This window comes from Lichenostomus cassidix, chromosome 4 (assembly GCF_008360975.1).
Source record: "Lichenostomus cassidix isolate B80296 chromosome 4, HeHo_3.0, whole genome shotgun sequence".
Classification (NCBI taxonomy): Eukaryota; Metazoa; Chordata; class Aves; order Passeriformes; family Meliphagidae; genus Lichenostomus; species Lichenostomus cassidix.
In genome coordinates this window covers 11,417,907-11,435,115 of record NC_139484.1, presented here as the reverse complement: position 1 = coordinate 11,435,115, position 17,209 = coordinate 11,417,907, and the positions used below count along the sequence as shown (strand labels likewise).

Genomic DNA, 17,209 nt, shown 5'->3' with positions numbered 1-17,209 from the left:
GGGTGACTACTCAGCCACAGCCCACATACACCATTTATACACCAGACCTGTGCCACAGCAAGGAAAACCAAGCAGGAAAAACCCAACCTTTGAGTTGGAACTGTGGTCAATACCATAGAACACAACTTCAGTAAGAACTGTCACTTTTCAAGAAAGTCAATTTTATTTATGTTAAAGATTCTGTGTTTATAAGGTCAACATTTCATCTCATTGTAATTCAACAAGTCAGAACTCAGAGTGCTAACACACTCCACATTTGGCCCGAGACACATTACAATTAGGAAATTAAACTTGTGCTTTAAAAAATTCCAAGAGTCTCTCCCGCAAACGCTGGACTTGCACTCCAGGTATTAAACCCCTGTTCCACTTGCTGTGCAGTTACCTGCCCTTGGATGACCTGAGTAAGGTACCCAGGTGGTTTTACTTCTCAGTTATGTGTTTCACAATCACAACTAACAAACCAAAAAGAACATGTTACACAAGAATGTTAAGTACAAGCAGAAATCAAAATATTAGGGAGGGACATTTGTCAAGTTTGCCCCAGAAAGCCCTCAGCCACAAATTAAATATGTCCAAGTCAACAGCCTTTTCCTTTTCTTAGCTGTCTTACAAGACCTCCTTTCAAGACATTACCAAGAACAGTTCAGTGGGGAACACAATCCAGCTTCTAAAAGATGAATATTAACATTTAAAGATTTATTGTATCTGATTTGTTTACTAAGTACAATTCACAGTTAACACATAATTAACAATACCTTCCTTGAAACCAAGCCAGTATTTACTCTTGTTTAAATGCCAGTTACAAGCCCATAGGAAAAAAGGCTATTGAAAAATGCACAATTATTTTCCCAGCGCCACAGCTACCAGTTCACAATCAGCTCAACACGTTTCAAACAGCATGGTTTTTCAGTCATGACTGAATTTCTGGAGTTTTTTTCTTCCCCTTAATAGAAGGCAACTTTTTTTTTTTTTTTAAGTATATCAAGAATTAGAGCTTGGATTCCAAGTAACAAAAATAAAGCACATGATATAATACAGTGAGGACATTTGTTACAATCTAAAGCTATATTACAACCATCTGAAAAAACAGCAACAATCAAACACAAGGGTATGAAGTACCAGACTGATTACCTGATGGACTCCACCTTAAATGGAGTGTGAACTATTCCTGTTCATTTTGCATGTGAATTCAGGCTCACCTATAAGTCAAAGGAACCTCTAGAAAGAAGATGCCAGGGAAAACCCTTCCAAAACAGCACCTACAGAGCAAATCCTTCTTCACTTAAATGGCTTTCACATGGCACTGAACTAGAGAACATGAACAAGATGACAGAAAGCAAACTTGTCCTGAGTGAGCAGAAGGAAAACACAAACTAAGAACACAGTCCTAGACCAAGCAGAATGAATCCAAGCCTAAGGACAGGAGCAGCCATGGGCGCAGAGGGATTTCTACCAAAGGCTTTGCAGATCACAACAGCATTACCCTGTTCACCCTTTACCACGTGGAGCACAGGAGCACTTGTGAGCACTGTGCAGCTGCAGCAGAGCATCCCCAAGAATTCAAGATCAATGGAAAGAAAACACAGATACTAACTTAGGTTGACCCCAGCTGATTTATTTTAAGGCATGTTACCTGAGCTTTTGAACTTCCGTAAGAACAGTCTTTACAAGTCATACTAAGGCACCTTTATCACAAAAGAACTCTCAACAAAACCTAAGTGGCTCCAAAAGTGACTGATGCTCCTTTTACCCTTCAACTACCACACAGGCTTTACTTTGTCACAGGTACCAAAATAAATATTAAAGTGCTGATCAACCAAATGTTAGAACTGTTGCATAAGTTGCAGCATGGTGCAGTTTCCCACTCACAATGCCCACATAACACATTATTTTTACTTCCATTCAAGGTAAACATAGTCAAAGCTGAACTGAAAAGCAATAATGAATGCCCACCCTCCCCGTGTATAGACAACATAAAATGTTTGGGTTTGACACAATTTGACAAAATTGTGCATTAAATGCGTAGAAGCTTACTGTCTTCACTTGGTTGGAGAACCAACTACAGAAACAGTGTGAATCAAAAGCAGACTACTGGGAAGGAGCAAAATTTGGCCTTAGGAAGGAATCTGCCTTCAGCAAAAGCACCTGTGGCTCTGCCCAGGAGATGCCCATTGCAGCAGCCCAGCAGAACCACGCCCTACACAGTCTGTCCCAGGGCTCCACAGGCACCAGGAGCTGGATGCACAAGTGGTTTTAACTGGAGGTAATGAACACACTAACACATCCCTTCAACCCATGTGCTGTTAGGAGGCAGCCGAGCCCTTTGCCATTCTTTGGTCACTGAACTGCTGTGCATACTTCAGCAGACATGTACACCTACAGGTATGTATGCAAACAGCTACGAGGTAATCATGTCACAGATGTAACTTGCCTTGCTGAGAAATGAAAGGAACAGAACCAAAGGGATCTTCAGGAGGACTTGTCTGTGGAGCAGCATGTGGCTCCACATTCTTATCTGAAGATGTTCTCCTGTCCACCACCAGCCTGTCTGTAAAAAACAAAATGAAACAGAACAAAAAATAAAGTAAAATAAAATAAAAGTGGCAGGACTTACACCTATGCAAAGCTATGCACTGTACAGGGCAAGGGAGGAATATATTGTGTGGCAGGGGTTTTGACCAAGAAAGGCTTGTAAAAAGCCCAGCTCTTGCCTGCACAGCTGTTCCTACTGTACAGTCTGCCAAGGAGACAGGCAGAGTGCTTGGGGGAGACTCTGCACCCACATCTGTCCCTGCTGGAGCACCAAGCTGATCCTCAGCCTAACAACAGTCTTTGTGCAATGCTATGAAAGCCAGGTTGGGTTCATTTCCCAGGGAGAGAAGAAAGCAGATTCACTTTCTTGGCTCCCAATTCTGCACAGATGATTAAGTGGTTACAGGAGCTGTTTAAGAAATCATCTTCTTCACAATGCTGTTAGAAATGCAGCATCAGATGTCACTTCTGGCCCATCAGTCGCTAACTGATGATCACAGCAACACCAACAACAGAGAAACAACAAGAGCCAGGGGCTCCAGTCTGTCACTCCATGTCACAGCTCCCCACAAAGGTGCTCAGTTCACAAATCTCCATCCAATTGCACATTACTTTTTAAGGCAATCAGCATCATTCTACTAGGAAAACCCTCACCAAGTATAAGCAAGGTATTCTGTTCTAGGTATTGGATCCCTTTTTACAAGAGAAGTGATTAATCACCCCAGCAGTATCCATCACTGCACAAACTGACATTAAGCCTCTCAACACATGAAATCTGATGGTAATGCCAGCCTGACAAATTGTGACAACGTCTTCTAACAAAGGCTGTGTGTATTTACTTGGGTATTGCTGTTACAAACATATAAGCTTTAAAAATATTTTACAGATTTAGAAAAACCTTTGATTTATGTATAAAGCAGCAACTCAACAGTACAAACTAGGCTTCTGAAAAGAGAAAGAAAGGATTCATGTTTTGAACACTACTCAGCACCACAGAAACCTACAAACCTCTGTATGTGAGTTATAAACTACAGGACAGCAGTTGGTTTTAGTAACAGAAAAATAGAACCACTTATCAAATCTGCACCTCCAATTCTCTTTTCTCTAGATGGCAAGAAAGTTGCTTAGTACTCAACAGCCTTTTTCCCTCATAAGAGAGAACCTACATCTAAAGAGAACTTAGCCTTGAACTTTAATACATATCTAAGGAAATTCCAATAAGTCTTACACAGTTAAAGACAACTTTATTGGTAAAAGACTCAAGTGTACAAAAAATCCCCTGATTTCTCATTACTCCTGCCAAGTCTGAGAAAGTACCAGTAGACAACATGAACTGTATCTGCTTTGACTGCAGCAAAGGCATTAACATGCCAGGTACACTCCTATGATCTTTGGCACAACACCCTCCGTATCAAAAAGCCAAGCTAAAAGGTCTCTGAAGGAAAGGCTGTGATGTGATCTACATGCACACACAGACAAACCACCAATGCTCCCCATCCTCTGAGGGACACCAAGCCCGAGTCGCTCAGAGCAGCTGCAAGGCAGCCCACCCGTACAAACAAGGCTGCCATCTGCCGGCCAAGGGAGTAATTGGGGGTTATTTCTGCGTTTTCTCCACGTGAGCGACTAAAAACCCTAATGCTGGTTACTAGCGAGCAGAGCTGTGCCGCTGAGCTCACTTTTCAGATACAGTGTATGAAGTGTGTTATCACACCCAGCTCTCCTGTGCACTGAATTTCCTTGAAGAGCTGAGCCCAAAACGTGCCTTGCTTATCATCTTCTTTGGTACTTGTATTTGTTCAAAACTTGTGACTTAACCACATGAATCTCATAAAAGTGTACTGCCTGCAGTCCAACAGCTACAGATTCTGAAAGTGGGTGGTGCAGTGCTGACCTCTGGTTCAAACTAACCTGCTCCAGATCAATGAGTGTGTAATTTCAAAAGACTTGGGGCCGAATTTGGAAGGAGCATGCTTACAGATATTCAATTCTACTACTGAATCACATCTTTAACTTGGATTTGGAAGGAATGCTTAATTTCAGCTAGTACATTAGCCATTTTTCCCAGATAGCAGTGAGACATTTTACTGTAAAATGTGTGTGGGCTACATTCCCATCTCAAAAAGAAGAGTCTGAGTTGATCCACACAGGATACAAGGGAAAACTATCAGCCAGAGTTTCACAAACAAACCCACCCAGTTACTTTTGTCAAGGATTAACAGGTAATGTGCACAACCAACAAGAAAAATACTCAACTGAAGGCAAAGGTAGTTTCTTTCAGTTACTTGAAATTCAACTTTACTGTACTTCTAATTGGAAGAAACTTGCTGATAGACAGCCAAGCATTCACAATCTGTTTAACATTGTCACATCTTCCCAGTCCCACTAATAAATCTGATCTCAACAAAATCAGTTACAGGAAGAGCAGCTAGCAAGCATGTGTTCAGCAATTAAGAAGAGAAAGTAATTCCAAGTAAAAACCATGAAGATAACCAACTTCACGAGGAAAAAGTTTATTCAACTATTGCCATATCAGTACAATAAAGCAGCCCTTACATGTAGCCACTCAAAAAGGACAGTACAAAACATTAACATAATGTAATAGATCAATTTTCTTTCAGGCATTTTCAAAGGACATATCAGACCCACAGAATCTTCTGCTCTGGTGTGCGAGAAAAAAGCTGGAAAGGAATAAAGCAAGCAGCCAAAAATCTCTTCCCATCTGACAATATACCTCTGCTGTTGAGAGCCTCTTGACAGTGAAGGTGAAACAAGCAGTGTTGAAGAGCTAAGATATTACCATTTCTGCAGTAATTGAGCCAGTAACTATCAGTTTCAAATGGTGAGTTCCTATTGCACACGTTTTCAAAAAGGAAAAGGAAAGAAAGAAGACAGGCCCAACTGTGCCCTCAAATGCTCAGAAAGAATGTTCTGTACATAGCCTGCACGGTCCTTGGACAAGCAGGTGATGGAACTGCTGAGCAACCACAGAGCCCTCATCTACTGGGAAGCAAAGTAAGCCTTCAAGCGTCCCTTACTTGATCTTAGCAGGTCAAACTCTCTGTCCAGCAGCTCCTCCTCTGTCAACTTGGAAAAATTGTCCTCTCCAAATGGGTTCCAACCTGACATATCAGGTGGGTTACTGATGTTCTGCTTTGGGTAACTGGCAATTGCTTCAGCATTAGGAATACCTGACCTGTAGAGTTGGTTCAACGAAGCAAATAAAGAGAAACATGACAGGATTGGTTATCAGGGTCAAAATCTGAGACATGATTCATAATGCCAAGTATTACACACAAGCAACACACATGCATTAACTAACAGCTCATCCCAAAAATTCTGAAGGCTAATTTAAGGGAAGTCTAGTAGGAGCCTATATCAATATATAACCTGGCTTCTAACATCAGTGAAACTGGATAAATCTGTTGGTTTTCTTGATTTTTTTTAATCAGAAAAGACAGTTTTTTTATTTTTAATTACATACACTGTTGTTCACAAGAACTCAAGCAAAAGTCATCCTTTATTACCATTTATTAAGCAAAGGCAGGTCAGAGGGCCACTACTGAGGTGTACATCATATTACATACTCAGGTCACACCTCTGAGCACAGGGTTAGCAGCCCTAGCACATCAATGCCAACTACAAAGCTGCTCTTAATAGGGTGTTTGAAATTCTTTTCAGATGCACATAACCTCATTCAACATAGGCTATTGACCATCCCAAGCAAAGCGGTTAGCAGTCAGTTCCTGGACTAAGTCCATAAACAAGAAATACTGGAAGACAGATACTTGAAAAAATTGCACCAGTCTCATCCGTTAACAAACTGTCTCACTTTGCTCCCAAAATATCCTTTACCACTGAACACCCACTGTCCAACTGCTCTAAGTCATCTCTTACTACCAAAGCAAGTAATTTCTGAGGAAAAGATTTGGCAGTGCTAACCACAATTAGTAATGCAAGCCACAAGCAACCCCGGGGTTCACCTGAGACACCATTCTCACCTGTTTGTAGGGTAGGGAGGATCTGCCACTGTTCCACCATGCACTGGGAGTGACCTGGGGTAGGAGATTAAGGCTGGTTGAAAGTCTTGTGGAGAAGTGATATATTCAGGAGACTGCACCTGCTGCGCCCGCTGCTGAGCCAGCATCTGCTGCTGCAGGAGAGCCTGCTGGTACTGCTGCACCTGGGGGAATCAGGGCTGTGTTACCAAAACACACACGGGCTGGCTGAATCTCTTCTGCCAAGTAACAGCACTGCTGCTGCAGCCAAACACACCCCCCACCACCTCACTCCAGAACACACAGGTGAAGAGAAACTGCTCCAACAGGTCAGTGAGACTGGTTTTCTTTTCCAGCACATCATCACTTAGACTTTTGTAATTACTGCAACCCAACTATATGCTACTGCAGCACTGCTAATTCCATTTTCATCATACTCTATTCTCAAGTCTTAATAATCAACATTTCAGGACAATTTCTCCTGATTTTTACAAAACAGTTAGCTCACTTGCTTTTCAAGTAAGAACTGAACATCACTGTCTTTTGTCAGTTTGTCATGTAACATGTATTTGTTGCTGTGGCCAGTACTGGAAACTGCAACCAAGTATGTTCCAAATGAGCACAGACCTCGTGAAACTTGGGATAGATACCATCCTATTATTAATATAACAGTGCAACTCCAGACAACCCAAACTAAGTTGTGAAAGCTTAACTTCCCACCAACTAAATATCATTTTAGATGCCAAACTGCACACTATTTACCATGTCCACAGCTTATTACAACTACCCAGGCACTTCTCTTAGTGCATTTACCCAAGAGGTTTATGAGCACAGGCCAAATTTTATGACTGTACCATCTCTGTGACATACCATGGCAGGATACTGTGAGTGGGCAGGCTGCTGCTGGTACACAGACTGCAGCAACAGCTGCTGCTGGACCATCTGCTGGTGCACTGCTTGGTGATACTGGAAAGACAAAAAACAGCTTTAAGAAGTCACAATGCCCCCTCAGAAATAAGCAGATATTTTAATTAATGCTTCTCCTGAATATCACATCTATGACTTCATAGCATTTTTCAATTAAGATACCACATAATCAAGAACCAGCCTGCAATTCAGTCACTGCATTTTAATCAGTCTGTTTGGAAGCTTTTTCCTTCCCCTACTCCCCAGCCAATTCTTAACAAAACAAAAAAAAAACACCTAAACAAAAAAAAAGACCAAAAAAAAAAAAATCAGACTACATATTCAGCACTGGTGCACATAAAACCACCTACTGCAAGCACAACATAATCATCCAGGTAACTCCTAACTTTTATCCTGAGCTCCTTTACACATAGATAAAGCCTTTATTTATTTTTCCTTTACATAGGTAAAGCCTTTATTTAAGTCACATACTAGTGATACAAAGCAAGATGGAATTCAGGGACAAACTGCAAAAATAACACAGCACAAGGCAAGCAGCTTTCTAGGGTACGCATTACAGGGCCTATGAAGGAACAAAGCAACAGTAAGAAGAGAGACAGGAACTCTTTTTAGCTGGAAAAATACAGGCAGCAACAGCAGAAGTGTTCAACTTGCACGGGACTCCAAATGTTATTAACATATATAACGCGTCTCAGACACTTGGCTGGCGGATCTGACTGTACCTGCTGGATGTAAGCGTCCTGCATGGTGGGCTGGTGCTGCTGGTGCTGCAAGTGGTGCAGCTGCTGCAGTCTCCAGTCTCCCTGCTGCAGCTGCTGGAGGACCCTGTGCTGCTGTGGGGTGGTCCCTTGGGACTGTGACACGTCTTGTCCGTTCCCTGGCCGCGTGGTTCCTGTGACAGACAACACTAATGATGCCCACATCCCTCAACTTCAGCCAAAGCTCTCCCTGGCAGTTTGACACCTCAAACTGACACTGTCTTTGACCCTCCCTCCCAGTCTGACAACCAGGACAGCTGGTAGATAAGATCTCTTCTTCAAAAGTAATTCTGGGCCGCCAAATGAACCACTTCTACCTGCAAGATGCGGGAAACGTCCTCTGGCATGATGACAGCAAGCTGGGTTCCAGATTTCTGTTTTACTAACACTTAAGCTACACACTGCAGGATCTCAAACTCTTACCTCAAAGCATACAGCTTTTGTATGCATTCAACAAAGACATTTTGAATCTTTTCCCCTAGGGAAACTATTAGCTCACCCATCAAACTCCCTTAAATGCATGATTAATTTTGCAATTCAATTGCTTTTGCGACCTTTCAAGAAACAGTTACTACCCTAAATTTCTCTCTTGCACAATGTGTTTTATATTTTGAAGGGCCAAGGAATGATCTTGTTCCCTGTCACAACAGAAAAAGCTTTTCAAGCTGGATGTTATGTGGATACCACATAGTAAAAGTGCTTACACATGGGACACAAACACCCTCTGTGACCTTTTGATACTTTTCCAATACCATCCCTGAAGCCACTCTTCTGAAGCAGACACACAGCAGCATGAAGTGCAATTAGAAAGTGTTTTAGGTATAAATGTCAACTATTTAACCATTTATCAGAGCTGTAACTCTTCCTGAATGAAAGAACAGCCATGATTTTTCAAAAACCCATTTCATTCAACTGAGTCTTCCCTAATTCCTCCTGCATCCACAGTGTCACATGTGACGAATGTCAATCATGACAGAAGTGACATGGCTCCAGCCTACAAATACCTCCAATATATTGCTGCTATCTCATGACTTCTTGAGGCACAAGAGAATATTTTTCCTACTACAAAAACCCCAGTGTGTTACAGAAGGGTTCTATACTTTTTGTGAATTATTTGCAAGTCAAAACAAGCATGAACTTCTGTCTGCAGTGGGCAAGTTCATTCAAAAACTAGTGTTAAGCACAGTGAAAAAACACCTTTCCTTGTCAATAATCTGCATTTTGTTTTTGTGGCACCTCCAATTTACAACTCACACATTTACAGTCTTGCAGACATCATGATGAAGATTTGGTTTTTGGTATTTGGAAAAGTAAGAGAGATAAAACTCAGTTTTAAATGTTATCCCTTGTAGAGCAAGAAGAAGAATAAATGCACAGTTGCTTCTTTGTTTATTTTGGTCCATCCTTAGACTTTAAGTTACCTTTTTGCCCACGATTACCAAATTCCCCAGGAACTTGTACTTTGACAGGAGTTGCTGAGCTCTGGATTGCCAGCACACTGGAAGGGGCAGTGCTTGAATTGGCCTTTGGTCTTTGTCGTGGTGCAATTGAGGTTTCTGTTGGTCCAACAGCATCTGTTATTCTGAAAAGGCAGATTTTCCCTTGTAAGATCCTTGATAAAAAGACAACTATTTCTACTTCAAATTAGACACAGTACATCTCTTAATAGCTCAGTTATGTCTTAATCATGTGCTACTCCTGCACTGCACGTAAATATCTTAAAACTCGCTTCCTAAAACTCCAGTCCTGTCCTTGACTCCACAATCCATGACTAGGAACATGACTACTGTTCGTATGTACAAGAAATAAGAGAAAGGAAAACCTTGTGTTAGGTCAAATTATTTCTACTTCTGCTAATTTCTTGTGGTTTTGTTTCTATTTTTTTGTAAACAGAGCTGATAATTATAGCTGAATATAAAAGTATCTGAGTCACATGTGCTGGTAGATTCAAACCCAAACACCTCCATTAGCAAGGAATGAAAAGGTAAAGGATTCATCTAGTATCAGCATTAAGTGCACACACACTATATCATAGCAGAAATCAAAAGCATGAATAGGAGTTTCCATGGTTTTGGGTTTGTTTTTACTAACAAGGACAAAAAAAAGTGAATAATTTTCCACGGAAATTGGAATTTCTCAAAAACAAATAACAAAACCCGTTCACCTTCAAAATATCAGGCTCTCAATTTCTCTCCCTAGATTCTCAATATAATGAAAAAAATCAAAGGATTGGAATCCAAACAGATTTGAAGCTCTTAGACATGCAGTTTATCTTACCAGATTACTTCTACCGAGGTAATATTTCATTTATTAACAAGCAGATGAAAACAGGTTTAAAACAAACATGTAGCTTAACAACATTAGGAGAAAGAAAATGCAAAGTCACATCCTCTCCTCACCTTGCTTTTATTTGGCTTTTTCTAGCAGCTGCCTCACTAGCTGTCATGGGTTCAGGAAGAGTTGAAGGGACAGGAGAATTCTTGGGAAAAATAAACATGAATAAATTAAAAACCCAAAATCCTGAAAGAAAAAAATTCATTACACATTGAAGAGGAATACTTGGGTTCAAGACCTCCATGCTACAGTGCTTCATGCAGAACTCACAGCTGTAGATGAAAAAGCTTTTAACTTAACAGAATCTCTATATCCTCTCAATCTGTTGCAGAAGTAAAGCAGAACCTGACTAGTCTGACTGTTTTGTCAACTACTTCACTTCATTTACACAACCAACTACCAACAATGAAGTACAACATGTTCTCCAAGTATTTTTGTGTGACTGCACAGAGATTTACTTCAGCCTCAAGCTCAAGAACTAAATCAAAGCCCAATCTTTGGAGAAAACTGTTTTTAGCACACTCAGCTCTCCCATCAGAACACAACTTCCAGAAAACCATGCAGCACCAGAGCTTGGGCTTTTATCTTACCCCCACTTCAATCCCATTCCTGAATGAATCCCATATCACCTAGACTATGTTTTACAAGGAATATGGCAGTTTGGGGCAAAGGAGGAAAACCCATCATCCCGAATGACAAATGCACATAATGAATGCAAATCTAAACCTGGCCACAAAAAATAGAGACAGTTAATTATCAAGTATTTCAAGACTTCCTGGTTTATTTTCATCTGTGTTTCCAAAAGGCAACACTCAAAATTTCTAAGCACCTCTTTATACAATGATAAAGGACAAAAGGAATTCAAAGGGATCTCAGAGTTCACTTGTGAGCCTCTGAAGACAGAGATCACTACAGGTGATACCTGTAGTGTCCCCAAATCCCACTGCACAGTAATTACATATGTGGAGCAGGTCATCTTGGAGACCAAGCTCAGACCCCCATGGAAAGCAAGGGTAACAGTGCAGGCTGGCCCAAGTACTGCTCTGCTTGCCTTCCAGCTCTCTGGAGTACTTCCAATGGACTAACACAATTGCTAAGGATGATTAAGAGTTTATCCAGAGCAAACATACATACTCTCTTGACTACATTTACAACATTAAGCCTTCCATTGTCAACAAGGTTAATATCTGCATATGTTACACTGATTGTATTAAGAGATTACTAATGGCTAAAATCCTAAGCCAGGTATTGGTGCAGTATCAGTATAGTTCATGAAGCTATGCTCTCAAAATGAAGAGCATATTTTGTGTACAGAGTGCTCATACTGCATCTACACAACATTAGCTGCACATGTTCTCTGCTGTTTTACACGTAGGAACCAGGCATTTGACAGAATTGATCTCTCAGTTAATGTGACAGACTTCTCAATACCACCTATATACACACTGAAAATACAGAAGGAATTCAAGAGTACTTACATTAATATTAGACACAGGACATTCTTTTTTGGCAATTTTAAAGGCAAAGTAAGATACTTGAAAGATATCAGGCCTCTGCTCTTGATCTGGTTCAAGCATATATCCTGCAAAAATTGATAAGAATTATCACTGTTAGATCTCAAAAAGCCTGTTGAGACAGCATGCTACCAGCAAGGAGAAATTCAGCAATTCCACCAAATCAGCTTACCACCAAAAGAGTCCTTTGCACCCTTATCTTGGGTTTGGGGGATTTTTTAAAATAATTTTTGTCAAAGTCAAGTAGTTTATAGGGTCAAAAACGATTGCAGAACACATATACTGCTTGATATCCTGACACTCAGCTGTGCAAAGGGAGCTAAACCAAAGTAGGAATTAGTAACTGCAGAGAGAAACAACACAAAACCAACTCAGACCACTAGCCTTTTCCAAGGTTAACACAAAATTCAATGTAGCTAAAAGGAGATTGACAGATCTTACTGCATCATGCTAATGTTTATCACCTTTTGTCTGTAGGTTTTATTGACTATGAACAATCTTGCATATAAACAAAATATAGTTTCATGAATAAAAGGACTTCTCCCTGACAAGACACACAATTCCTGATGTTCTCTCTCAAACATTTGCGTCCCAAATTAAAAGGTCTGATTTCTTGGAAAAACACCAAAGTTACTTGATGTTGTTTCCAATATAACACAAAATCAGGCATACATACATAATCAGGCAATATTGCCTAGGTAACCAGAGAACCTAAATAAACAATAAAACGCACTTTCTAAAAAAACCTAAGCCTCTAAAAATATGTTCTGCTATGAGAATATAACCCCTCACTTTTGATGAGCAAAGTGAACTACACTTGCACAACGGCTCAGTAGTACAGCCAACCTCAAACATCAATTTACAAAAAGTCCTTAATAGGTTGGAAAAAAATAATTTCAGATCCTAGAATTTTACACAAAGCCAGTATTTCATCTCATGTACAGTTCACTGCAAGTTTAATTTTTCATAGATTTTACAAAATAACAGATTCCAACTCTCAGTGGCAGCACCATGACATGGAAGCAGAACACTCACTGAAGTGACTCCTGCCAATTGATTCTGAAATGTTAATTCATGGAGTGGAGCATATCCAACTTGTTGCTCCCCACCCTGTGCCTTGTAAAAGATGAAACCACAGTCCCTGAAATACATTTATGACCAACTGCAGCTTTTTATGGCTTCCAATCCAAATGGAAAGAAGGGAAGTTTACACAAGGACATTCTGTCCCACCCACATATACTCCATGCCAGCACTGCTCATCTTGGCACAGCAGTTCATTGAATTAAAAAAATCTGCATTCATACATAGGAGAAAGCATAAAATCCCCTACTTTTCTAAAGGAAAAAAAGTACCACTGAGACAGAGAAAAGTACTTAAGTCATGAAAATTCATCTCGTTTTGTCAGTACTGGCAGAAGGCAAGTGCTTACCATCATAACTGCTGTTTCTCAATTATCAACGTGCACTCAAAAAAGTGGTTTGGATTTGGTATTGCCTGTTACATAAAAGCATAAGCTATGAGGTCAACACATCCATAACCTGAAGTTATATGAGCTCCTACTCAAACCTGTTGAATTTTAAATATTCTGTCCATCTCACTCTTTCAAATGAGCCTATTCTAAGTTGAAAACAAAGACAATACTGATTATTACTGTAAATATTAGCTCCCACATCTCTATGCCTGGGTAACAGATGAATCACAAGCCTCTGAGTTGCTTCTTGTCCAAAATTTTCCTTCATACACTTCATGCTTCCAAACTTTTGCCAGAGTTCATGTCTAACACTCGGAGTTGCACAAAATTTTCCACATTTTTGTTCTGTTATAAATCACGGAACTACCATAAAGTTGTCCCAAGTTCAATTAATCTCAGCACATTTTGTTGCTATGCTAAACCTGCACTTCAAATTCATCTAAGCACAAGTGTTCAACTTGGACAGAAAATACTGTCAACAGTCTCACATTTTACTTGAAATACACACTGAAGAGCAAAAAGGAAGTATGAATAAATAGAGCTAAATAATAAATACAAGCACTCTTTGCATTGCCCCTATTCCTTTGGAATTTATGGACACCTAAGTAAAAAAAAAAAAAAAAATCATCCTTTAGTCCCAGAGAAACCAAAAGGTTCCTTGAACTCCAACAAGACTCTTGGGGAATTGTGAGGCACAGTTGAATATGGCAGCCCTTTACACTGACTGTGCTTAGCACTCTTGCTGCGTTTTCCTGGCTTTATGAGACAGAAGAGTTGCTGCAGCGGCTGTGTACGTACTTATCAAGCAGTGAACGCTGTGGGAGTATCGCGAGCTGTCCGGGATTGTGAAGCTTCCGTCGCAAATGGCAACTTGACTTTCTCCAAAGGGAAGTGAAAAGAAGCAGAGCTTGTACAGCAAGCAGCCCAGGGCCTGTAAAAGACAAACACAGGCACTGTGAGAGGCTGAGAGCAAACCCTTGACATGACAGGGCAGCACCAACAAGACACTGCACCCTGGCTATGGCAGATGTTCATGCACTGTGTTGGAGCTGCACTCTGAACACAGCTGATGCATCAAAAGCAGCTCTAACAACACTTGCTCTTCCAACTAACACCTGTAGCAGACCAGCACAAAACCAGAGCACACCAAGAGCTGCATTCTCAGTGCTGTGTCACCCAGAGATATCACTACTCTTTGCACTAAATTTTGTATTTATTTTCTTCAATGCATATCAACTAATAAAAAACACTTTTCTTGATAATACTGCCACATCGGGTTTCCATGAGAACTCACTGTTGTGCTTATCAAGCAGAAACCAAAGCCAACAAAAGAAGAAAAGTTCTAAATCATATCCCCCTTCCTTTAATTAAAAAAAAGAAAAAAAAAAATCAAATGTGGCATTCATTTTATTTACAGAAAATTTAACTACCCAAGATATCTCTACTATTCTATGTTCTAAACCTGCCCAATGTATTTAATTTTCCAATAATTAATTATTCAGCCAGTCAATGCTGCTTTAATTCCCCATCCTTAACCAGACCCATTTATCATACTACCTGATTTTTTGCTTACCCAGATATCTGCCTTGGTAGTAATGGGCTTTCCTCCGTACAGATTGATCATCTCAGGAGCTCTGTACGATAGTGTTGTGTACCTAGCAACACAAAACAGAGAGCACACAGCTGAAAACCTTGAGAGGGTGTTTTCCTCATCCACTGTGCACACATCAATTACACAAGTTTCAAACATGTGCCTGGAATCATCTCAAATGATCCAAGTCATTACTGCATTTGCAGCATCACAAATAGTATCTGGAGCAGCAATATCAAGTCCCATACACAAGTACTAAGTCAGCTAAAATTTGCTTTAATTGTTATTCCCCCAAAAGCACTGACTTTTGCCAGAGCGACTATGCGTAAGCAGCCAGTCATCTGGGAGGGCTAACTGCACCGTCCTACAAGGGCTCTCCCTATCTCACACTGAAACAATACAGAATGCACATTTCAAAACAACTGCTGAATTGGCAGTTCCAGTACTTCAGAGCTGGAAAAAACTTCATGACTCGAAAACAAGCAGCCTGTATTTACCCCTCTGCAGCAGTGAGCCCAGAGGGACAAAACCAAAGTAACACATGTTTTCCAGAGTGTGTCTAAGAAAAGTTGAAATATTTTGCTCATCGGTGTTAGGAGAATGAACATGGACCATACTCTGTAAATGAGACTCTACATAAATCCGTTGCAATGCTTATTTACATCACTTCTTGTTATCCTAGCAAGTATTTGCTTAGCACTATTAAAACAGCACAAATTAAAAATACACAACTCCTAAAATGGCCAGTAGCCAGACATATATTTTTGAACAATTTAATTTCACAACAGCATGCTCTTTTCCAACACTTTTATTTTAAGAATCTCAGTTTTGAAAAACAATCTGTGAATAAATGGAAGAAATCTTATCAAATAGTTGCAGTCTTTTACTATATTTATGCCAAAATTCAAGATCAGCCATTAATTTCAATTCATTACTGACACATGCACACCACACTATAACACGTGAAGTTTCCTGTCAGCACAGTCATTGCTTATGACCTAAAAATACACTTACTTTTTAATTTCTTCTTCAACCATATTAACACCATCTTTTTGAGGGTTCAGGAACTTGTTAGTGGCACTGCCAAAATCACAGAGAACATAGTTCCCATTATCATTTAACAATAGATTCTCCACCTTGAAAAGAAATCAACACACAAAAAGTAGGTTAATATAATAGCACTAATTTCCAAGTTAAGTGTTACTATATGTTCTCACACACAAACAGAAGTTTTCAGAAAAATCAACCAATAAACTTAGTTTTAGTAAAAAATGATGTCCTGTGGTTAATGTCTGTTTATAGCTCCACCAATAGCAAGCTCCCAGCTCGAAGTCTGTCTCAGGGAAACCTCTCCTATACCCTCAATCCTTTTCAAGCAGATCACTGATTTTACCCTGGATTTCCTTATGGTGAAGTTCATACCTTCAGATCCCGGTGAACTATAGGTGTTTTGCACTGATGCAACCGGGCAACAGCTTCACAGGTATCACAGAATATTCTCATTACTTCTGACTCCGTGAAGCCTGTCTGCAGATGCTGGTTCATCTGGTTCACAACTTGCCCAGCTAAAGAGACAAGAGGAATTTCTTTCAAGTAATTACAATGATGTACAGAAGTAAAGACTTATTTATATGCCTTAAGCCCACAAATATGATGCAAGAAGGTTTTCCACAGTTACTGTACTGGAACAAAACAAACCTGGTTTTCCAACTGCACACTCTCTTCCCACCCTAAACATAAAAATTACTGGCTCAAATGAAAACAGTCCAGTCCCTGTGACTGAAACATATTTGAAACCAGCTGCTGCAAACACAAAAAAGCATCCATCACACCAGTGTGTTACCTCAAAAGTGTTTCTTGCATTGGGATCCATTAACCCAAACCCTGTCAGGCAACTGAGATCATGATTCATTCTCTAGACACCCTCTCTGTTTCTGCATGAAAAAGGGGGAAGAAGGGGCAGGCAGTGAGGGAAGGAAAAAAAGCCCTAAACCCATCCTCCAAGGAAAAAGACCTCCCTTTCCCAATCTTAGAAGGAACCCTTTCATAGGTTCCTTTTGAGATTGGGAATCAATACTTCTCT

General features: G+C 40.2%; 1 protein-coding gene across 2 annotated transcripts in view; it reads right to left on the bottom strand.

Annotated features, from left to right (window-relative positions):
- BMP2K (BMP2 inducible kinase) overlaps positions 1–17,209 on the bottom strand; it is a 49,648-nt gene that overhangs the window by 11,801 nt on the left and 20,638 nt on the right. The window contains exons 4-15 of one of the 2 annotated variants that reach the window (XM_085057891.1): positions 16,549–16,691; positions 16,141–16,262; positions 15,109–15,190; positions 14,334–14,466; positions 12,028–12,131; positions 10,615–10,694; positions 9,637–9,797; positions 8,180–8,349; positions 7,401–7,496; positions 6,534–6,715; positions 5,571–5,728; positions 2,432–2,548 (exon numbers count right to left, since the gene is read on the bottom strand). In XM_085057891.1, the coding sequence (XP_084914017.1) occupies positions 2,432–2,548; positions 5,571–5,728; positions 6,534–6,715; positions 7,401–7,496; positions 8,180–8,349; positions 9,637–9,797; positions 10,615–10,694; positions 12,028–12,131; positions 14,334–14,466; positions 15,109–15,190; positions 16,141–16,262; positions 16,549–16,691 (1,548 nt within the window). The remainder of the gene's footprint in view (positions 1–2,431; positions 2,549–5,570; positions 5,729–6,533; positions 6,716–7,400; positions 7,497–8,179; positions 8,350–9,636; positions 9,798–10,614; positions 10,695–12,027; positions 12,132–14,333; positions 14,467–15,108; positions 15,191–16,140; positions 16,263–16,548; positions 16,692–17,209) is intronic. The other variant, XM_085057892.1, reaches the window with a different exon arrangement.